The sequence below is a fragment of the Hemitrygon akajei genome, chromosome 16 (genome assembly GCF_048418815.1).
Source record: "Hemitrygon akajei chromosome 16, sHemAka1.3, whole genome shotgun sequence".
NCBI lineage: Eukaryota > Metazoa > Chordata > Chondrichthyes > Myliobatiformes > Dasyatidae > Hemitrygon > Hemitrygon akajei.
The window spans coordinates 16,632,946-16,657,329 of NC_133139.1; the positions used below are offsets into that span (position 1 = coordinate 16,632,946).

Below are 24,384 nucleotides of genomic sequence, written 5' to 3' on the forward strand. Positions count from 1 at the left end.
GTGTCGATGGCTCTTGGGACCGCCTGGTGCGGAAGCCATTGGAATATGACTAGAGAAAAAGAATTTCAGCAAAGATGGTCTCGCTGTAGGTAAGAACTGGAATTTGATTATACATGTGGTGGAACAGAGAAACCTCATTGGTTAATCCTCATCCAATCAGGAGGGATGGACGACTTGGGGTATATATATATTACACTAGAGGACTAGGCATCATCCGTGATGAAGGTAGCAGTGTTTGTCTTTGAAACATCGATTAAAACCTATATTTGTACTCAGCTGGAAGCCTGAGAAGAGTTTATTCATGGTGAAAATTGATCTGTTTTCTTTTGACTAAGGAATCACATCAGAAATATCCTTCAGGTTGTGCTTGGCGTATGATGAGATGCTACCTTGAATTAATCTCCAATATTGAACATCCAAATTCAAATCTAAATATTGAATTTGGATGTCATCACATTTGCTGATTATACTGCTAATTTTGTGATTGATTTTGATGTTTAAAAATGTTTGCTAATAATACAAGTAGATTGGATGCCTGAATTGACCAGTAACCTCAGGGGTTTAACTTTACCCACCTTTTGATGTTATAGAATAGCAGGCATTGAATCAAAAATTATTTCTTAATCATATAAGGTGCCTGATGGTGATTTGAACTGTTGTGAGGTATCTAAGTAAAGAAATGAAGCTTGGCCTTGGGAAGCTATGCTGGATCAAAATTGCAAGGGTTCCAACCTGGGGTCCGCAGACTGCTTGGTTAATGGTAGGGGTAAAAAAGGTTGGTAACCCCTGCTTTATACAGGTGCAAGGAGATAAACCAGAGGAAATCAAAAATTCAGAGATAGTTGTTTTAACTGGTGGACAGTAATGAAAGTTTGGTTACAAGTTTCCTTTCATGAGTAACTTTGAGGAAGAGCTTTGGTGTAATTATTAAGCATTTAATTTGGTGTGCAGTATTTGACTGATGATTTTACCTTCTGTCAGCATATTTCCTTTACCATTCTAGTCTAGCAAGGTTGCAACATCAGAATCAGAATCCTTTACTATCACCAAGTATGAGGACACATACAGGGAATTTGATGCTGGTTTCCCTGAGCTCTCTCTGTACAGAATTAAAAGCAAATAAAAACAATAGTGCAAATAATCATAAACTATATACAATGAGGTCCACCTCATTGAATGCACAGGTGGACTTGATTTATAATAGACTAAAATTCAAGTGTTCATAAGACTGATAGCATACGGAAAGAAACTGTTCTTGTACCTATTTGTCCTGGCATACAGTGATCTAAAGCGCCTACCAGAAGGAAGGAGTTGGAACAGGCCTATTAAATGTGGTTCGTTCGTCCCCGTCTCCCTTGCACTTCCAGCACAACACTTTCTGCAACTTTGACATGGTATCAAACATCTGAAAAACATCCATCATGAGCAAGGGTTCATGACGACGGCCATGGTCTTAGTTTAAAGGGGCCACAAGCAAGAGAAGGGAATGGCGTCTGAAAGCCTGGGGCTAGCAGTGCCTCATTTTATAAGGGCTTCCTCAACATAATTAAAAGTAGATTCTAGCTCAGTAGGTGACTGACATAGGTCAAAACAATGAAAATTGAAATACAGTGAACTACAAATCTGTGTAACTCAAGAATGGATTCCAATGCATCAACCATATTTTTTTTTCTCCTATCCTCTTCTCTCTGTTGCCTCTGTCACTCTCACCCCAACACGTCCTGGTGTACTACTGTATTGGAACTCCATTGGGAGAGTTGTTATTTTCTTTAGGCTCCCCTTCAATGATAAAATATTTAGCTTTCATTTTGGTGGAGCATTATATATCTCCATGAGCCTCCAATATGTATTTATTGCTATCAATGCTTCTTGTGGTACAGATCTGTGGAAGAGTTTGTAGTTTTAAGGTCTGTGTGAGTTGTGCATGAATGTAATTTGTAATCAGTTATTTTTCTGCTCTGCTCTCTCCTCTCCTTGCTGGAACAGCATCACTTCCAACCCCAGCAGCTGTCCCACCATGCTTCTCCGTTTCCACTCGCTCTTCACCCCTCAGGGCTGCAGCTTCCCGCCATGTCTTCGATAGGGGCCAGCTCTGGTCTTCTGGCTCTCTCCAGTGCCCTTGCAGCACACCCCCAGTTTGCCCTCAAAGAAGACAAGAATCACCAAGATCCAGAGCATCGCAGAGGTAAAGTAACCTGTGCTTGTTTCCATGTCGATATGTGTTTTGATGTAGCTGATACTCAAGGTGCCAATTCTAAAATGGTGCCTAATCTCTTACCTTGCTGTTAAGTTCAATGCTCTGTAGCATCAGAGGCTGTTTCCTGCCTTATGCTGGTTGACTTGACTGTAAGGCAGAGTCCCTGAATGAGTAAAAACATAGAATGTACACTGAGCAGAGGGCATTGTCCCACATTCCATTATTAACTAACTTATTAGTATCCTGAAGAAGTCGCTGGAAGTTCAAAGTACATGTACTATCAAAGTATGTGTACATTATACAACCTTGAGTTTGGTCTCCTTACAGGCAGCCACAAAGCACAGAAGTCCAAAACAACGCATAAAGAAGACTGACAAACACCCAATGTGCAGAGAGGAAAATAAAACATGTTGTGCAAGCAATAAAAGTAAACAAAAGCATTTGGAATGAAGTGAGTCCTCAGCCATGAAGCCTGGAGCAGGCTGCGGCCTGAGCCTCAGTTCAGTGCTGAGCCAAGTAAACGTTTAGAGGAATGAGAGGGATCACATTGAGCTTATCAAATATTGAAAGAGCTAAATAGAATGGAGAGGATGTTTCCAATAGTGGTGCAATCTAGGACCAGAGGGCAAGGCCTCAGAACACAAGGATGTCCCTTCAGAACAGAGATGAGGAGGAATTTCTTTAGCAGAGATTGGTGAATAAGTGGAATTATTTGCCACAGTTGGATGTGAAGGTTTAAGGCATTAGGTATATTTAAAGCGGAGGTTAATAGGTTCTTGGTATTTTTTTAAGGGCGACAAAGGATTCGGGGTGAATGCAGGAGACTGGGATTGAGAGGGATGGTAAATCAGCCATGCTCTGCTGTTGCAGTCTGCAGTTTGGCCTTAAGTATAGAATTAAAGGAGACTGGTTTGGTGAAGAAAGATCGCATCAGTTAATGGAAAAGCTACTGCATTTATCTGATTACAATGTTAAGGTACTTGTTGCTAACCTCTTGCAAGTGCTTAACAATACATTATTTAAGCGTAATAAAATTGTCTAGGTATTTGAAAGAAAATTGCTTCCAAGTCTAAAGAGGATATTCTGAAGTAATCTAATTGTATAGGTTACTGTGAAGTAGGAACATTGGAGTGGCTGCACCAACTGCTTCAATTAATTTAACACCCTTTGACATCTGGCAGAGATATTTTTGGTATATAAAAGATGACACTGGTGTATAAGATGTTTAAAGAGTTGTTTAAGAGGTGTCATAGAATACTGAAGGGAGATTTGAGTGGGAATTTGCCGGTTTGGGCTTTTGGTAACTTGTGGTATATCTGTCAGTGGTGGAACACTGTAAATGGGGAATGCTCAGCTGGACAGAATTTGGCCATTTTTCCATGTTGTGCCCTCTTGTTAATAGAATTGGGCAGGAAGTACAGAAGCCTTGGGTTCCTCACCAGGTTCAGGAACAGCTATTACCCTCCAACCATCAGGCTCCTGAACTGGTGTGGATAACTTCAATCACCACTTCTCTGAACTGATTCTATAACCTGCAGACTTGCTCTCAGGGACTCTACAACTCAGATTTATTGTCTTATGCACAAGTACACATATGCATAGGACAGTGATAAACTTGTAGCAGCAACACCACCGGTATATAGCATCATTTAAGCAGTACCATTGAGGAAAAAAACTTAAGTATATAAATCTTTCATAATAAAGAACATAATCAGACCAAAAATGTCCATTTTGGTGCAGTGTTCAAAGTTGCCAGTCGTGATTAGGGTTGTGCAGGTTGGTTCAAGAACTGAGTGGTTGCTGTGCTTATAGATTTTGAGGTGGGAAGATTGATAAGTTTGCCTGTCAGGGTTTGGGATATGCTGCCACTGTAGGGCAAGCCATTACCTCCTAAGGATGTTATGCACTCAACTGGCTGTTGCAATGTGAAATGGGCTACAAAAACACTGAAGGACTGAATTGATCCATTTCTGTGCTTGACATTTCCTCCGCCGTGTAATCGTAAAATAAAGTGAGTAGACTGTGTCACATGGCACATATCGAAGGCCAGGTGACTAACTTGTTTTCTTTTTTTTTTGTGTACCTCTTGTGTTCCACGTGGTCTGGTGTAATTCGAATGGAGACAGACAGAGACCAAGGGTCGGTGAGTAGTGGCATTTTGTGGCTATCGGCTTATAAAGCAAACATTTTGAGGTCAGACAGCACAGTTATTCCCAGGGAGATCTGCTTTTGATCATGTTCGATCTATATCGAGCTTATGAATGTAGTGTTAATTCCAGAGGTAAAGGTTTCAATTGGTGGGTTATGTGAAAGTGGCTGTGTGCCACAAATATGGGGGGAAAGCGGCAAAATTTCCCTGATATCCTTTTCTGGGAGGGCAGATGCAATCTGGAATTTGTCAAATGGCCCATTAGATAATGAGCTGAATTAAATACTTTGTAACTCTTACTGGCTCCTACAATATAGCTTTATGGATCACTGCAAATATCACCCTTCGATAGTATGTTACTCTTCATAATTATGCACATTTGATTTTCTCGAGGTAATGGAATTTTTGAAACACTAAAATCCCTTCAGATATAAAAATTTTCTACATTGTGGAACAAGAGTGGCAAAAGGAGAAATTTTATACTGAAAGAAAGCTGTACTTCCCCAACTTAAGTGTTTTTATTTCTTGTGTGATTCACTATTCTTCAAGGCCAAAAGAGCAGCTACTCCAAATGTTTAATGTGGAATCTTGGGGGCTATGTTATTTCCATTCCCAGTGCCCATGAGGATCCATTTTTAGTTACATCTATAACTATCTGAGATGCCTGATCTGGGAAGTATCCAGAATCAGCACAATGCACTTGAAATTGGAGCTTTCCAAACGTGGTGCCACAGCATTTACTTTAAAAAAATAAAATAAATAAAACTTGGCATAAATAAAAGGGAATTGCTTGACCTTGGCTGGTTGTGATCAAATTGCTGAGGCTTTGACACTTGCAAGAAGTGGCCACTTTATTAGGTATATCTCTTTGCTAATCAGTCAATCATGTGGCAGCAATTTAATAGAAAAGCATGCAGACATGGTCAAGAGGTTCGGTGGTTGCTCAGACCAGACATCAGAAAGGAGGCAGAAATGTGGTCTAAGTGACTTTGGCTGTGGAATGATTGTTGGTGCCAGACAAGGCAGTTTGTCTGAAACTACTGATCTCCTGGGATTTTCACACACAACAGTCTCCAGAGCAGGGGTTCCCAACTTGTGGTCCACGGACCTTTTGTTAATGGTAAGAGTCTATGGCATTTTTTTTTTTAAAGTTTTGAAACTCCTGCTCTAGAGTTTACAGAGAATAGTGCAATAAACAAAAAAATCCAGTGATTGCCAGTTCTGTGGACAAAGATACCATGTTAATGAGGGAGGTCAGAGGAGAATGGCCAGACTGGTTCAAGTTGACAGGAAGCTGACAGTAACTCAAATAACCACACATTACAACAGTGGCGTGCAGAAGAGCGTCTCTGAACACACAACATATTGAACCCTGAAGTAGATCGGCAGCGGAAGACCACACTGGGTCCGCCTCCTGTACCTGGTAAAGTGGCCACTGAGTGTATGATTCAGGAACAGTCTGGAAAAACCCTTGACCTTTTTTAAAGTCTATTTTGCACAGTTTAGTCCTGTACCCAGTTATCCAATTTATCTATGAAAGAAAGACAACACAAAGAGGGGAAAAAAATTGGCTGTTCATCTTGTCCATCTGTGGATTCTTGTAATACACAAACTGCCTGCCAGAAAAGTAAATCACTGAATGTGAAGTACTTTATGACTCCAACTCCATTGGCAGGATTTTTTTCTGATTCGCTTCTTGCTCACAATGAGAATTCCATTGTCATTATTCATGCAGAATTCTAATTACAGCAGGAATGATTCTGGGAAGACGGTTCAGCTGTGACATTTTAGTGTAAATGCGGTGATCCTCGCCACGGTTAAACTTTATTGGCACCCATGAACTGCTTACACAGTCATGATAGCTTGAAGGGCCTCTTGTGTTAATGAGTGATAGTCTGCCAAGACTCTCTTGGAAGGATTCCCGTTCCTCCTTTCCAACCATGCCATCTTAGGAACCCATCCTAACAGGGAGCCTCTTCAAAGTCTAATACAAAAGATGTTTTGTTTCAACAGTGTAATGTTCCTGTTCAGTTTTGCATTGTGCAGGCCATCTATATTTACTGGTAGGGTTATGATGAATCAACTAAACTCTTCTTGCCATCACATTAACAGATTTTGAATTTGGGGGCAGGAATAGTTTTATTCATTAAGGAATGATGGCTTCACAGCATTTAATTCATCATTATGTGCCGTGTTGTACGACGTTGGGCGATCATGGTCTTCCATCTGTCATTAATCAGAAGTTTTAATAAGCTCGTCAAAACTTTTGCCTGTCCATCCTTGCGCGTAACTCGTGAATATCATGCGCTGTCGAGTGTGACTTTATCTTCCATCAGTTTTTCCCGGCACTGCAAGAGGTTTCCATACTCAGTACATGCTCCAGAAATTCCAGCTACTGTTTCCCGATCGATGGTATCGGCTCTCGTTCTGGGTTTTCGCAACACTTCCTCACGTGTTACTTTCTCCTTCCACGATATTTTCATCATTCTTCTCAAAAACCATGTTTCTACAGTTTTGAGTCTTCCCTCATTTTGCTTTGATAATGTCCAGCATTTGCTTCCACACATCAGCGTGGAATGTACCCATAGGAAATGTGACTTTTTTTAATATCTTGCTGAACCGCTTGAATGTGTATTTAGCAATCCCAATCCTCCTCCTCATTTCAACATCAGCCCTACTGTCAGATGTTATTGTGCTCCCTAAGTAATTGAACCTCCATGCTTGTTTAGTTGTTCAGTTTGCATTTCTGTATTTTTCTTCTTTGTGACCACCAGTTGGCTTGCAGTTGATGGTCAATCCCTTTTGCCTTCACCTTTATCCAGTATTTCTTGGAGCTTCTCTTTAGAAGAAGTTATCAGCACCAGCATGTCATCTGTGTGTCATAGTGTTCAAATTGTATCCAGCAATTATAGAACATAGAAATCACGACAGGCCCTTCAGCCCACAATGTTGTGCCGACCATGTAACCTACTCTAGAAACTGCCTAGAATTTCCCTACCACATAGCCCTCTATTTTTTCTCACCTCCATGTACCCACCTAAGAGTCACTTAGTAGACTCTATTGCATTCGCCTCCACCACCGTCGCCAGCAATGCATTCCGTGTGCCCATCACTCTCTGTGTGGAAAAACTTACCCCTGACATCCCCTCTGCACCTACTTCCAAGCACCTTAAAACTATGCCCCCTCGTGTTAGCCATTTCAGCCCTGGGGAAAAAGCCTCTGATTATCCACACAATCAATGCCTCTCATCATCTTGTACACCTCTATCAGGTCACCTCTCATCCTCCTTCGCTCAAGGAGAAAAGGCCGAGTTCACTCAACCTATTCTCATAAGGCATGCTCTCCAATCCAGGCAACGTCCTTGTAAATCTCCTCTGCACTCTCTCTATGGTATCCACATCCTTCCTGTAGTGAGGTGACCAGAACTGAACACTGTGCTCCAAGTGGGATCTGACCAAGCTGCCATATTGCCTCACGGCTCTTGAACTCAATCCCGAGGTTGATGAAGGCCGACACCCCATATGCCGCCTTATCAACTGTCAACCTGCGCGGCAGCTTTGAATGTCCTATGGAGCCGGACCCTAAGATCTGTCTGATCATCCACGCTGCCAAGAGTCTTACTTTAATACTATATTCTGTCTTCAAATTTGACCTACCAAAATGAACCATTTCACATTTATCTGGGTCCAACTTTATCTGCCTCTTCTCAGCCCAGTTTGGCATCCTATCGATGTCCCATTGTAACCTTTGACAACCCTCCAGACTATCCACAACCCTCCCAACCTTTGTGTCATCAGCAAACTTACTAATCCACCCTTCTATTACTTCATCCAGGTCATTTATAAAAGTCACAAAGAGGAGGGGTCCCAGAACAGATCCCTGCGGAACACCACTGGTCACTGACCTCCACGCAGAATACGAACCATATGCAAGCACCCTTTGCTTTCTGTGGGCAAGCCAGTTCTAGATCCGCAAAGCAAGATCTCCTTGGATCCCATGCCTCCTTTCTTTCTGATTGAGCCTTGCATGGAGAACCTTATCAAATGCCTTGCTGAAGTCTATTTTCACTCCATCCACGGCTCTACCGGCATCAGGGCGATTTGTTACATCCTCAAAGAATTCAATCAGGCTCGTATGGCACGACCTACCCTTGACAAGGCCATGCTGACTATCGCTAATCAGATTGTGTCTTTCCAAATGCTCATAACTCCTGCCTGTCAGGATTCTCTCCAACAACTTGCCCACCAAATTGGAATTATGCCAGAATACTGCAAATTCCTTTAGAATTTTCTCACTATCATGTTTTAATCAATTGCTTAAAAACAGCAAAATTTTAATTAAGCAATGAAATAATTAAGCTTTTAATTTCTCGTTCCTAATTGTCTGGAGGAGGTGGTGGTGAGCTGGTGCCTTGCACTGCTTCAGTCCTTGAGATGTGGATGTACCTAGGATGCTGGAAGGAGGGTGTTTATAGGACTTTGATCCAGCAACAGTGCCAGAACAGATGCATTTCCATGACAGAATGGTGTGTACTTGGAGGACAACTTTGGTGGTGTTCCAATGCTTTTGTTGCCCCAGTTTTGTTGGTAGTGGCCTCAGGCTTGACGCTTTTCTGCTGCTTGTGCGTGGGGGTGGGGGGCTTTGGTGTTCTAATGTTTCTGTCACTTTTTTTTGGCGGGGGGGGGGTTCTTCTGTTTCATGGATGTCTGCAAAGAGTAAGTAACTCCAGTTGTATACTGTATACATTCTGATATTAAATGGAACCATCGAAAAGTACTGCCTAAGGATCCTTGAGCTTTTGCAGTGCACCCTGTAGATACTGCTGTGTGTCCTTGCTGGAATGAGTGAATGTTTACCCACTTGTCTACACCAGCACCTTTAGGTCAACTCTTCAATCCCAAACCTCCACTTACTTCTCTGGAAGGCCATGCTGGCTTCTCACTGCTGCCATCGGGAGGCAGGTACAGGGGTCTTGTGTCCCACACCACCAGATTCAGGAACTCTTAATACCTTACAACTATCAGGCTCCTTAACCAGTGTGGATAACTTTACTCAACTCATCCCTGGACTGATTCCACAATCTATGGACATTTTCAAGGACTCTACAACTGATATTCTCAATTTTATTTATTTATTTTTAAATTTGCATTGTCTTGTTAACTTTTGCACATTGGTTGTTTGTCAATCTTTGTAGTTTTCACTGATTCTATTGAATTTTTCTGTTCTATTTTGCGTGTCTACAAAAAATGAATCTCAGGGTAGTGTGTGGTGATGTATTTGAACTTTGATAATAAATTTACTTTGAATCTTGAATTTTGGGACCTGTTCTTTTGTATGCCCATCTGAGCCCCTGTGATAATCTCAAAAACCCCTTCCACTAGGGACAGTTTGCTGACTCTGTAGGTTTTTGGGATATGAGAAGAAATCGCAGCACCCAGCAGAAATTTGCAGTTACAGAGAAGCGTGCGAGCTCAACACGGTGTGGGAGGTTAGGATCGAGCCTGTGTCTTTGGAGCTGACAGATGGTTGCGATACCCAAGCTTTGTTGTGCTATCCAACTTGCACGGATTAGTTACAAGCATTTAAATGAAAGCACCACTACCTTTTTATTGTGAAGGTCCTCAACCCCATTTGTTAGTCTGGGTCTATGATAAAGATGGCAGCTATGGCAAGTGCAAATCCAAGGACTGTATTTGAAGAGACTACAGCTGGTGGGTTCTGGAGGTGCCGCTGGATTTTGTGCTGAACCCAGGGCGACAGTAGGAGGTCAAATGAGCTGCCATCTAGCTACAGTGTGTTCTGTGTTTCCACATTGCTGTGCTCAAGTGCCGGTCTGGAACACACTGACTCGTACCACAGTTGATCAGTACTTCTCTATGGAACAACCAGCGCCATGGTAGTGTAGCAGTTAGCGCAACATTATTATAGCGCTAGTGACTAGGGGTTCAATTCCCACCACTGTCTGTAATGTACGTTCTCCCCGTGACTGCTTGGATTTCCTTTGAGTTTTCCAGTTTCATCTTGTGTTCCGAGGACATACGGGTTAGTAGGTCAATTGGTCAGTTTGGTGTGGGCTTGGGCTGGAAAGGCCTGATTATTTATCTCTAAATAAAAATAAACTTGTGGCTTGTTGCTGAAGCTCACTCATTCAAAAGTTAACACAAGTTTTGTTAACTTGTGCACACTGGTTGTTTGTCAATCTTGTGAGTCCTTCCCACAAGAGGCAACATCCTCTTGATGGATGTCTATTAAACTTCAAACTACTTCCAGCACATCAACATCCTTCCTTAAGGAGACCAATACAATGCACAATATTCCTAATGTGAATTTACCAGTGTCATAATAATCAAAGCATAATCTTCCTTTGGAAGCCTGACGAAGGGCATCGGCCTGAAGTGTCAACTTCTTCTGCCATTCTATTGATGCTGTCTGACCTCCTGAGATCCTTCAGCATTTTGTGTGTTGCTCTGGAGTTCCAGATTCTGCAGAATCTCTTGTATTCATCTTCCTTCTGTTTGACTGTTTGACGTAATGAGATATGCAGAGCAGCGTGCAGCAGGTAGCTGACATGTCCCTGCAGCAGCACCAGCTGCGGATAATATCAAAGCCACCCCTTCAACTTTGAGCTTGTAATTGAAGTCCGTCCCACGCTAAAAGGTTGAATGCCTCTTTTCCACTTGCTAATGCCCTTGGCGTACAGAATACAGATTCCAGTGACCATCGGATTCATCCTGAACCGTCATGCAGGAGTTATTCTCGAAATCCCAGAGGGCCAATGGAGGAATTTGACTAACTCGCAACTGTGCATTGCTGTCAAGGGTTCCTGGTAACCTGGCTAATACTGTCACTAAGTACAAAATGCAAGTGACTCGTTCCATCAAAACTGGAGTGCTTCCAGCCAAGTGCATACGTGTTGAGTATTGAGAGCAAGAAAAACAAATGGCTTGACATGATTTGAATGCCAGAACTCACAATGATGTTGAAAATTGCACCTGGTTGAGAAATGCTGATTTGGGAATTATTAAACTCGGTAGCTACCTCCTAGCATACACTGAATTCCTTTGACTTTGCAAATAGCATTAGGGCTATGAGCTGAAGGTAATGCGAGCTCTTTTAGATGTAATCAAAAGACGGAAGATCCATCATGTTTGACCTGACAATTGCTACAGCAGCCAAAACAGTGTCTTTGTTTGCCCACAGGGAATGTGTTGACAGAGATGTAGTGTATCTGTCACACATGCTTGCCTTCTTTATTAATAATTAGCTGCCTCAATGTGCACAATGATCATGGGACTAGAAAAGGGGAAAATGAACTTAAATCTGGTGCGGTGAGGGCATTTAGCTTAATGTTCCCAAACCCTAATGTGGCATGAAAGATTTAACCCACTTCTGTCTGTTTCGATGTAATCCACAGCCATGCAGATCAAGGCCACACAGTCTGTCGTTCAGACACTGATTCAGTCCTTTCAGATTTGTATGATAATTATCCTGAACAGTTTAACACAATGATAAATTAGCAACTATCACTGCCTTGCCTACGCCTTGTTTGGAATGATTTAAAATCTCTCAGCGCTGTCTGAAGCCACTCAGTCCGTGTGTATGCTCTGATCCTGAAAGTGCCTTGAAATTAGCCTCGTTGCCTGCATATAGATCATAGCACTAAATGTTTATTCCTTTGGAGTTTTATTATTGAAGCTGTTCCCAAAGGATTTTTGGGCTCTATCTTGCTGATCATAGCAACACAAATATTTATTTCCTTTTTCCTCCTGTTGCCAGTTGCTTGTTTTGAGAGATGTAAACATTTTGCACAATATTGAATCCAGAAGTAAGGAATTACAGATACTGGAAATTGGAAAGAGACACTCAAAGTGTTGGGAATAATCAGCAGATCAGGCAGCAGCTGTAGAGAGTGAAGATAACTTTTCTAATTGATGACCTTGCATGAGAAACAATGAAGTGCTAAATGTCACGCTAAGTGATTGTCTTCTATTCTGTTGTTTTCAGTTATCTGGCTACTTTCAGAATGTCCCAAAGTGCATCACAGACAATAATGTACATTTGAAACTTAGTTGGACTTCATAGTTCTGATAGTGGGGAAGTTTAGGACCAGAAGGCACAGACTCAGATTAAAAGGACAGATGAGGAATTTCTTTTGTCAGAGGGTGGTGAATCTGTGAAATTTATTGCCACAGATGGCTGTGAAGGCCAGGTAATTGGTATTTTAAAGAAGCGTTCTTGATTAGTAAGGGGGAGAAGGAAGGAGAATGGGGCTCAGGGGGTTGATAAATCAACCATAATGGAATGGTGGAGCAGACTCAATGGGCTGAATGGCCTAATTCTACTCCTATGTCTTATTGTATGGCCTTGTTGTTGGAAACAACAGGGAGTGTGTGTTCAATGGGAACCAATTATTTAAAAAAAAAAGTGGTAATGATCAGAATCTTTTAAGGGCCTATTCAGTAAGGGATAAATATTTTCCAGTGTTCTGGCTAACCTTCTCTATAGTGTTATGTGATCTTTAACATTCACTTGATAACAACAACATTTTGCTTTAATATCCAGTCTAAAGAATGGGACCATTTCTGTACTTGGTCTGTGCTTGAGCCTGTAACCTTTCTGCTGTGAGGATAGATTGCTATCAAGACAGATGAACCTTCCTTTGTTGCAACTTGAGTCTGAACCTTCAGACCTGGAATACATTTGCTCAGTATCTGCTTGGAGTAATACTACCAAAACATGACCAGATTAATGCTGCAGTTACATGAATAGTTTAATATATTTGACTGTTTAGACATTTTCCCATTACCTACTCTACGCCTGTCTAATTATAGAGTACTTTATGCCCTATAGACTTATAGCAGGTTATCACATGTTCTTAATTGCCTCAAGTTCAGTATTAAATTCATTCTGTGGTTAGTTGGACTTCCTAAAATTTCAGAATCTGGTTTATTATTACTGATGTCTGTCATGAAATTTGTTTTGGGCCAGTTGTGCAGTGCGAAACATAACAAAAAAAATTCTTATTGTAACTTAGAGATTTTTTTGTTAAGTGCTAAAAGAGAGCAAGATACTGAGATAGTGTTCCTGGGTAACTGAACCAATTCAGAAATCATTAAAAAGATGGGTAGTGCAAAAAGTGAGGTAGTGTTCATGAGTTCAGTCAAAAAACTGATGGTGGAGGGGAAGAAGCTGTTCCTAAAACATTGAGTGTGTGTCTTCTGGCTCCTGTATCTCCTCTCTGATGGTGATAATGAGAGGAGAACATGTCCTGTGTATTGGGCATCCTTAATGATGGATGCCACTTTTTTTTTGGAGGCATCATCTTTTGAAGATATCTTCAGTGCGGAGGCTAGTACCCATATTGGAGTTTACAACCCTCTGCAGCTTTTTCCGATCCTATGCATTTAACCGGATAGAATGCTCTTCACGGTACATCTTTCGAAATCTGCTAGAATCTTTGGAGGGCAGATCTCAAAAGTCCTAATGTAATATTGCTGCTGGTATGCTTTTTTTCATAATTTATCAGTATCTTCAGAGATATTGACACCCAGGAACTTGAAGCTACTCGCCCTTTCCACTGCTGATCCCTCAATGAGGAAAGCTGTGCATTCTTCTGACTTCTGGTGGAGAATCTCACCTGGTCCCTCAACACCAGCTCCATAGCAAAGAAAGCCCAGCAGCATCTCTACTTTCTGCGAAGGCTGAGGAAAGTCCATCTCCTACCCTTCCATCCTCATCACATTCTACAGGGGTTGTATTGACAGCACCCTGAGCAGCTGCATCACTGCCTGGTTCGGAAATTGCACCATCTCGGATCGCAAGACCCTGCAGCGGACAGTGAGGTCAGCTGAGAAGATCGTCGGGGTCTCTCTTCCCGCCATTACAGACATTTACACTACACGCTGCATCCGCAAAGCAAACAGCATTATGAAGGACCCCATGCACCCCTCATACAAACTCTTCTCCCTCTTGCCATCTGGGAAAAGGCACCGAAGCATTCCGGCTCTCACGACCAGACCATGTAATAGTTTCTTCCCCCAAGCTATCAGACTCCTCAATACCCAGAGCCTGGACTGACACCAATTTACTGCCCTCTACTGTGCCTATTGTCTTGCTTATTATTTATTGTAATGCCTGCACTGTTTCTGCACTTTATGCAGTCCTGGGTAGGTCTGTAGTCTACTGTAGTTTTGTTCTGTGTTGTTTTTACGTAATTCAGTGTAGTTTTTGTACTGTTTCATGTAGCACCATGGTCCTGAAAAACATTGTCTCGTTTTTACTGTGTACTGTACCAGTAGTTATGGTCAAAATGACAATAAAAAGTGACTTGACTTCTTGAAGTCCACAAGCAATTCCCTGGTCTTACTGATATTTAAGCAGTGTTGTTGTGCTATCACTCGACCAGCTGATCTGTCTCATTCCTCTACACCACCTCTTCACCATCTGGCTTGATTTCTAAAATTACTTTGGTAGATAATTTAAAAGACTGGAAGCTCAAGTGATTGACAGCTACATCCCCTCTCCTTGCTACTAAGTAGGGTACAGTGAAAACCTGGCTGATTGGTCGTTAGTCATATGTGAACATGAACACTGACCAGCTACCACCTTCAGTCCTTGGGAAACGGTGCTCGTTTGCGACTTCTCTAACTGTTCAGAGAATGAAGAGGAGGATTTATTGAAGTGTCCTCTCCTATTTCCATCTCAATTCCGCTATTCCCAATCCCCTGATTTGCACAGTGCGGTGCTCACATTGGAGATGGGTAAGTTTGTGGCCGAGTAATACACACACAAAACGCTGGGAGAACTCAGCAGGTTGTGATGAAGGGTCTCGGCTCAAAACGTAGACTGTTTTATTCATCTCCATAGATGCTGACTGTGCTTCTAAGTTCCTTGAACATACTTTGTGTGTTACACTAGATTTCCAGCATCTGCAGAATCTCTTCAACAATACTTGCCACATCCCAGTTTAGGGGGGCACTGTGGTGATGTCCCTGGGCTCCAGTGACCCAGGTCCAGGCCTGCTATAGACAATAGGTGCAGGAGTAGGCCATTCGGCCCTTCTAGCCAGCACCGTCATTCACTGTGATCATGGCTGATCATACACAATCAGTACCCCGTTCCTGCCCTCTCCCCATATCCCTTGACCCCGCTATCTATAAGAGCTCTATCTAACTCTCGCTTGAATGCATCCAGAGACTTGGCCTCCACTGCCTTCTGGGGCAGAGCATTCCACATATCCACCACTCTCTGGGTGAAAAAGTTTTTAAGAAGTTCCTTTGAGCACAGAAGTTAATTGGCCACGTTCCCATCAACTGCTCTTTAAATGTGCAAGATGAGTGCAGAATTGGGCAGCAGGGGGGACGTTGACATAAATGTAGGGGCAATAAAATATATTGGGCTTGGCTCAGATTGAAAATGAATGCTTACTAGTCAGCACGGACTTGATGGACGGAATTTCCTGCACCTTGCTTTGTCTCCTTACGACTCCATGAAATTTAGTTTAGAGATGCAGCCCGGTCAAAGGCCTTTCAGGCCCAGCAAGCCAACGCTGTCCATATACATCAGTGTGGCCATGGAACGTAGAACAGTGCAGCACAGCAATGGGCCTTTCAGTCCACAATGTTGTGCCAAGCCAGCTAGAAAGTTTTTAACTAAAAAAAAAACACAAAAGCTCATTCCTCCTACCTGCACAATGTCCATTTTCCTCAGTTTAACCCATACGTGTAGATTACGTCGGCTGAAACTGGAGTACACGGTCACGGGGAGAGAACGTACAAACTCGTTAAAGGCAGCTGTGGGAATTGAACCTGGGTTGCTGGTGCTGTAATAACATTATGCTAACTGTCATGCTGCTGTGCCGCTCTAAAAGTGTTTTGTGTGAGATTTGCAGCCAGCTTCAGTGGATGAACAATGTTCCCATGACTGGGTTCTCTAATGGTGACACTTTCCAAAGCGCATTATTAGGATGAAGTGCAGCGAATTAGGCAGCACAGCATGTGAGTTGATGCAATAATAGGCACTGTTAGCTGCCTTGCCAGACCTGTGATTTTCTTGATGTTAACGGCCTTGTGTCGCTCACTGGTGGACGGCTGCAGGGTTTAACATAACCAAGTGCCCAAAATGTTGAATAGCTTGGATTTGGAGATTTTTGCATTAGCTTCGGTCTCGAAAGGACTCGATACATCTCCCATTAGGAGCATGGCTCAGTGTACACAATTGATGTTGTCAAGATGATGATTGTCAGTAATGCTTTGGCATTGACCTCTGATGGAATCAGTAAGTAGGGGAAAATATGTGCCCACTCTTTAATGTACTTCAAACCACATTTGGACCATTAGAGTTTGACAACTTGGACAGCAGCCTTTCAGGATTGCTGCTGTGCAGCGAAACCCTGTCCAGCTCTGTAAGCAATTGCACCATCTTTTACCGAGGCATGGCAAGTTTTCCATTAAGCCTTGCACTTGTGCTGAAGCTGCCTCTGAGATGGGTATGGCTTTTGCTGCCTCAGTTAATTCTGTGTGGCAAATGACGGAAGAACATTGGCCATAGCGATTGTGGGGGTAGTACTCCAACCAAGCCATAAAAAAAAAAGCTCTGCTGTTTACATCAGCAACAGGAATCAGCAGATAATTTGAATCAGTTGTGGTATTCTCCTGAGATTATAGAAGCAGGTATGGGCCATGCGATAGCTTGTGCTGCTCTGCCTTTCAAAATCAAAAAGATTCGGTGTATATTTTTCACTGAACAACGCAAGTCAAATTCATCACAATTCGGCCATTCTCTCTTCTCCCCTCTTCCATCGGGCAGTAGATCCAACAGCCAGAAAGCATGTCCCACCAGGCTCAAGGACAGCTTCTGTCCCACTGTTATAAGACTAATGATTGGTTCCCTAGTATAATAAAATGGATTCTTGACATCAGAATATACCTTGTTACGCTCTTGCCTCTTATTGTTTAACTGGACTATACTTTCTCTGGAGAAAATGTACTTTATTCTCAAGTTCAAAGTAAATTAATTATTAAAGTACATGTACACTACATCACCATCTCCAACATTGAGATGCATCTTCTTGCTGGCTATAGTGGCTACTTGAATTGAATTGACTTTATTTCTTACATCCTTCACCCACCCGAGGAGTAAGAAACCTCTAGTCTCTGTCTAAATGTGCAATTTATAGTCATTTGTAATAAATGGTATGTACAACAGGATAGTCAATATAGCATACAATTGTATTTCTATCAGTGTGAGTTAATCAGAAGCTGTCCCAGAGCCTGTTGGTCCTGGCTTTTATGCTGTGGTACCGTTTCCCAGATGGCAGCAGCTTGGAACAGTTTGTGGTTGGGGTGACTCGGGTCTCCAATGATCCTTCGGGCCCTTTTTACCGACCTGTCTCCGTAAGTGTCCTGAATAGTGGAAAGTTCACATCCACAGATGCAAACCAAAGCTGCTGAACCAGGGAGTGAGGGAATTAATACTTCAAAATAACTGAGTTCCAAGCCAGGGGAGAGAAAAGTGCATTCAATTCTTGATTATGAAGCTAGCAAAGATGAACAGTCAAAAATACTGGTAATAATATTAATGAAGTTAATGGAATTAGCAATATAAGTGTAATAGTGAAGCTGGCAGTCAACAAAGTATTCATCCTATGCTCTGTCTATCTCTAACTAAGCTAACAATACAAAGTAAACACAAAGCACACTGCAGATGCTGTGGACAAATCTACACGTACAACAAGCTGGAGGAATTCAGCAGGCTGGGCAGCATCCGTGGAAACGAGCAGTCAACGTTTCAGGCCTGAAAAATTGACTGCTCGTTTCCACGGATGTTGCCCGGCCTGCTGAGTTCCTCCAGCTTGTTGTACGTGTTGATAACAACGTAAAGGATGCATACGTGTCTATAATAACTTACTCCTACCACACCCAAACCCACATAACAAATTACCATAACCCGAAATAGAATGCAACACGAAATGCAATACAGACTCCTACAATATGGCTCCTACACAGGCATTTACAGGAAAATAATGAAATACAATAGAGTTTATGAAAAATATACATATCAAAGTCTGGCAAACAGCCAATGTGCAAAAGAGGACGAATTGTGCAAATAATAAATATAAGTAGTAAATAAATAATACTGAGAACATGAGTTGTGGAGTCCTTGAAAGTGGGTGTATAGGTTGTTGTGTCCGTTCAACATTGAGGTGAGTGAAGTGATCCACTCTGCGTCTACATTGTGATATGGATTTACCTTGTACTACCTCATTGCACTAGGTAATGAATTGTTCTGTATGAACAGTGCAGAAGGCAAGCTTCTCATTTCTCACTGTACATTGGTACACATGGCTGTAATAAACCCATTCCAATTCGTGCCACATTTCTTACCTTGCGGCAGATTTCCTGTACTAACCCTAAATCTCTTCATCCAAAAACTATCTCTGTCTGTCTTGAATGCACATAGTTAATGAGCTTTTGCAAGCTTATTGGGCAGAGAATTGTAAAGACTCATCAACCTCTGAGGGGGAGGAGGAGAAAGAATTCTTCTCGTACTTGAAATATTACGTTTTGTTTAGAGCATATATGTCAAACTCAAGGCCCGCGGTGGAATTATCTTTGGCCCGCGAGATAATATCTAATACTATTAAAGCTGGCCCCAGTAATCGAAGCGCCTATGGCGTATGATATGGCTAATGCTGAGTTTATTCAGGTACCAGGTTTTCAGGGTTTTTAGTGTTTATTCGGCAGTCTTGCTCGGCAGTCTTCTTCATAAGAAACGGAATTTGTAAAGTGAAACACTTTGTAGTTATAGCAGAGACTGAGACACATGAGAGCAGGCTGAAAAAACGGAGGCAACGAAAGCTGCGTTCGCACGCGTCCGACTGATCCGGCCCGCGTGAAGCTGCATTTTGCTGAATCCGGCCCGTGACCTAAAATGAGTTTGACACCCCAGGTTTAGAGGCTCCGACACCTGTTCTAGATAACTAGCCAGGGGAATATCCTCACTGTAGTTAGTCTGTATGGATTTCTGTATGAACTAGTTTAACAGTGGATCTGTGCCACATTCTTCTATCTCTGGATAATGTTGATTTGGAGATACAACAGGGGAACAGGCCATTCTGGCCCAAAGAGCTTGCACTGCCCAGTTACACCCATGTGACTGATTACCCTACTGGCCCATTTGGCCTGCTCTTGGGGAACTCCTTATCGTGGCAGAATTGAGCCCAGGTCACTGGCAATGTAATAACTGCTATCGTACCAACCTGTTATTGATTTAATTAGTACTATTTATTTACCACCCACTGTTATGGCAAAAGTGATGTGCAGTTGACAGCTGCATTTTGATGTTTTCTTGGCAGATATTTTATCATTTGTGTCATTCTGAGGTTGAAAACCATTGGTTGACTATCTTTTGTTGTGAGTATGCATTCAGAGCTTTGTCACCCTTTTCTGTTTGAAGGCCGTGATTTCTTTTGGTTTGTGGCATTTAGTGAATATTCAAAAGCCAGCATTTCATGTTTGGACTAATTTTCTGTGTGCTTCTTACAACTTTTATATGCTTCTCTTGGAAATCCAAATCCAAGGGCGCTGCCATCCACTATTAATTTTCATATTCTATCCTGCCTGTCCTGCACATAATTTCCAAACCAGATATCATTTAGCCTAACACACACAAATTTATTTATTTTTATTTATTGAGGTACAGCACGGAACAGGCCCTTCAAGCCACACCACCCAGCAAACCCGGATTTAAATGTAGCCTGATCATGGGATAACGTTACAATGACCAGTTAACCTACCAGCTGGTGGTTCTTTGAACTGAGGGAGGAAACCCACACAGTCACCTGGAGTACACACAAACTCCTTACAGACAGCAGCAGGAGTTGGACCTGGGTCACTGGTACTGTAAAGTGTTGCGCTAACCATTATGTTACCGTGCCGCTCACAAAATGCAGGAGGAACTCCGCAAGTCAGGCGGCATCTAGAGAGAGGAATAAAGAGTCAACATTTTGAGCTGAGACTTCAGGGCCGGAAAGGAATGGCTGAAAGGTCGATGTTTTATTCCTCTCTATAGATGCTGCCTGACCTGCTGAGTTCCTGCACCATTTTGTGTTTGTTACTCTGGATATCCAGAATCTGCAGAATCTCTTGTGTATATCATTTACTGATGCTTTAGTGTTGTTCGAGAGATTTGAGAAGTGAGTATTGGTGAGTTTGGAGGGAAAGGAACAAATTAAACACCTACCTGATCTTCAACTCTTATAACTTCACATGTTTAATTTTTTAAACAATAAAATCCCCTTGGGTGCATTTCGCTCTTCAGTCTAGCAAATTGTCTCAAGCTTTCAACCACCCATTGACTAATCCTATATTCTAATCAATTTCCTCACAGATTCTACCTATTTCACACACACACTACAGTTTACAGTTCAATTAAATCTCCCAACCTGTACATCTTTGCGATTGTAGGAGTACACACACACACACGTGGTCACGGAGAAGGTGCAAACTCCACACAGATGACACCTGAGGTCAGGTTTGAACCTGGCTCTTTGTGGTCTGGCAGTGGCTCTACTAGTTAGATCACTGCATTGCCCTGTCAGTTGAAATTTCTTATAAATGGTACCATCTACCCTTTCCTCCCCCTGCTTTCTTTGTGGTTTTTGTGTCTGCTTATTTTCTGGAGGGAGTGGGGGGGAAGAAGCTGCACGGTTAGAACGGTAGAAGGGATTATAAGAAATGTTAAACCAAGTGGTCAAACAGCAGTCTGTTGAATTAAGTAAACTTACTGTCAGAACTGAGCCAACTTCTATAGCATTGGATCCAGCCATTTCTGTTGGTCATGATTTTAAGTCAAGTTTATTTTTTCATTTGTTCATGCATTCTGGACTGCTCTGCGTGTCCCACCACTTTGCTAATAACACATAATATAAAAATGCATAATGTTTGTGTAACTGCACCAATTAACCCAATGGACCCATTAACCCATTTAGAGTCCAGGATGGTGCTGGAAACATAAGGCGCCATATTGCAATTCGCAGCCGATAAGCGTCCAAATGAAGTAGTAATTTTATCATCTCCTGAAGGATTCACTGAATTTGACCCTCGAGAATGCAGTACGGTCATTGCTAGGAATGGACACTGGCTCAAGGACTAGAAGAGGAAACAACCCCATTGTTAGCTTCATTACTCCATGCCAATCAAAGTGTTGAGCCAGAGTGCTGGAGATCAGAACTCAAACCTGTGTTCACCACTATCTGCCTGTGTCTGACCCATCTCCCTCTCTTCTTGCTACAACCATTGGGTGGGAGATGTAAGAGTCTTGGGGTCCCAGTTCCCATGCCGCCAGGTTTGGGAGCAGTTTTGGCCTACATTCGTCAGACAGCTGGACTGGTTTCACTCGCCTCAGCGCTGAACTGACTGTGGACTTACTTTTGGGGGCTTTGCAGCTCATGGTATACAGAATTTGACAATAAATTTGAACTTTGGATTGGACTTTCCCTTTGAGATATATCCCTTTTATTTTATCATCCCTACCTCTGCTACTGAAAACTATCTTGTTTTTATTTTTCCCCCTCTCTGCTACAGTTCTGATGAAAAGTCCCGCACGGGAAGCATTAACACAGACGTTGCCTGATCTGATCCAGCGTTTTCTGTTTTTATTCTGTGTCTTCCTTCTGTATTGTCAAAATTAACAAATTCCTGACATTTTTGTATAACATTCTCCATCCTTCAGAAGTGGTGGAAATGAGGTTATAATTGAGTGGGTGTTGGTGGAAGAGATCTACTGCCTAGGAGGTCACTTAACCCATTCCATCTGTAATAGCCCAGATTTAAGGCACCACTTTGTACCATGAACTAACCTAAATATTCAGAATAAATGCTCTTCTTTTAAAATTCCGGTGACATGAAGATTAGAAGTCTGACTAAATATGAAAATATCTGGAAAATCTTAAGTAAATGTGAAAGATAAAATAACACTGGCTTTAAAATGTTAACTATTCTCTCTCAATATACACTACCTGAAGAAGAATAGCCCTTAACTCAGCAGTGGAGTTATCAAGGCACCATCTTTTGACTGTGTTTCCATAGCAAGCTATTCTTATTTTTACGAGGCCGAGTTGCATGCTCAACGCTCAACCTGACTTGGATTCGAACTCAGGAACCTTCGCTCCAGAGTCCGGCGCTGATATTATTGCGCCGCCAAGCTACCTGACCTGTTGAGTATTTCCGACACTTGTAGTTTTTCTGATGGATTGAAGTTTTTTACTTAGAGATGCCATGCAGTAATAGGCCCTTCCAGTTAAACGAGAGTGCATTCCCCCACTATTACACCTGTATGACCAATTTCTCTACTAACTCGTATGTCTTCGGAATATGGGAGGAATCCCATACGGTCAAGGGGAGAACATATAAACTCCTTACGGACAGTGACAGAAATTGAACCTTTGGCGCTGGTGCTGTAATAACATTGCGCCAGCCACCATGGTACCGTGACACCCGAAGTGTTGATTTGTAATGAATCGGATGTGGAGCTGGTATCAGGAATTCCACTGAAAGGTCTTTGGGATCTTTCTGTGCTCTCAGTGAAATGAATCATCCTTTCTCCCTGTTTATCTCCTGCACTTGGTTATGCTTCACCTACGTGTATACACGAACAGGGAAACCTGCTTGCTAATGACCATCTTCTCTCTTACCTTTTCACATTTTCCTCCCACTAATTTGCTGTCCGTACCGCTTCCTTCCCTTACCAATTTATGTTATGGCACTCCAGGGGCTGTAGCTTGAATGAGGTGCAGTGAGATATAATGGGATCCAATAAACATATCACGTTTTTGATGTATTACACTGTTCCCGCTGGGTAATGACTGGGTAAGTCGCGGCAGTAAGAAACCATTAACAATCCTCGGTTCGAAACTGATGGAGTGTGAGTGATGAATGGAGAAAAAGGGATAGAGGAGCAGACTTTAAATTCAGGGCACTAGTGTTTATTTATGCAGAGACTGTGGCAGAGACCAACTCACAGCCAAAGCGGCGTGATGTGGGGGACGGAATTTCGGTTTAATTTTAGCAGCAGAAGTTTGGTATTATATTTGAAGGGGACCCGTACTGACCCCTTTAACTGACAGCTGGTTTATATGAATTGGAGATGGGAGGACCTGAAGACATTGGTGATCAAAGAGCAATGAAACACGAATACAGAACCTTCAGCCTTAATGAGTCCATGCCAACCACAGTGCCCAGTCAGCTTGTCTAGCTTTGCCCATAGCTTGCCAAACCCCTCCACTTCATGTCCCAATTCAAGTGATTCTTAAATGATACTGTTGTATCTGCCTCAACCACACCTTGTATTATATGCTCATCCAGCTTCTGCTTGAAAAAGTTGCCCCTCAGCTCCCTCCTCATCCTAAATCTATGCTCCTCTGCTTTGAACTTCCCATCCCCGGAGTAAAGACTGTCACTATTCACCATAACTGTGCCTCTCATGATTTTATAAACCTCAAATAAGATAACCCCTTAGATTTCCTAGTCCTGGCAACATCCTTGTAAATCTTTACTGCACTCTTTCCAATTTGACTGTACCTTTCCTTAATAACGGGGTGATTAAAACTACATAGTATTCAGAATCAGAAAACTAATCAGAATCAGGTTTGTTATCACCAGTATGCGACATGAAATTTGTTAAAAGCAGCGGTTCAATGCAATACATAATCTAAAATAAAAAAATATAACAAATAAATCAATTACGTATATATAACCATATAACAATTACAACACGGAAACAGGCCATCTCGGCCCTTCTAGTCTGTGCCAAACGCTTACTCTCACCTAGTCCCATCTACCTGCACTCAACTCATAATCCTCCATTCCTTTCCTGTCCATATACCAATACAATTTTTAAAAATGATATTGAATAGATTTTAAAAAACATGCAAAAACAGTGATACTGTATATTAAAAAAAGTGAAGCAATGTCCATTTAGGAATCAGATGATAGGGAAGAAGCTGTTCCTGAATCGCTGAGTGTGTGCCTTCAGGTT

The 24,384-nt window shown here is 42.2% G+C and overlaps 1 protein-coding gene across 3 annotated transcripts in view; it reads left to right on the top strand.

Moving 5' to 3' along the window:
- Positions 1-24,384, top strand: part of LOC140739784 (transducin-like enhancer protein 4) — a 184,786-nt gene that overhangs the window by 88,893 nt on the left and 71,509 nt on the right. For all 3 annotated transcript variants that reach the window (XM_073068300.1, XM_073068301.1, XM_073068302.1), the window contains 2 exons: positions 1,987-2,185; positions 4,324-4,340. In XM_073068300.1, coding sequence (XP_072924401.1) covers positions 1,987-2,185; positions 4,324-4,340 — 216 coding nt within the window. The remainder of the gene's footprint in view (positions 1-1,986; positions 2,186-4,323; positions 4,341-24,384) is intronic.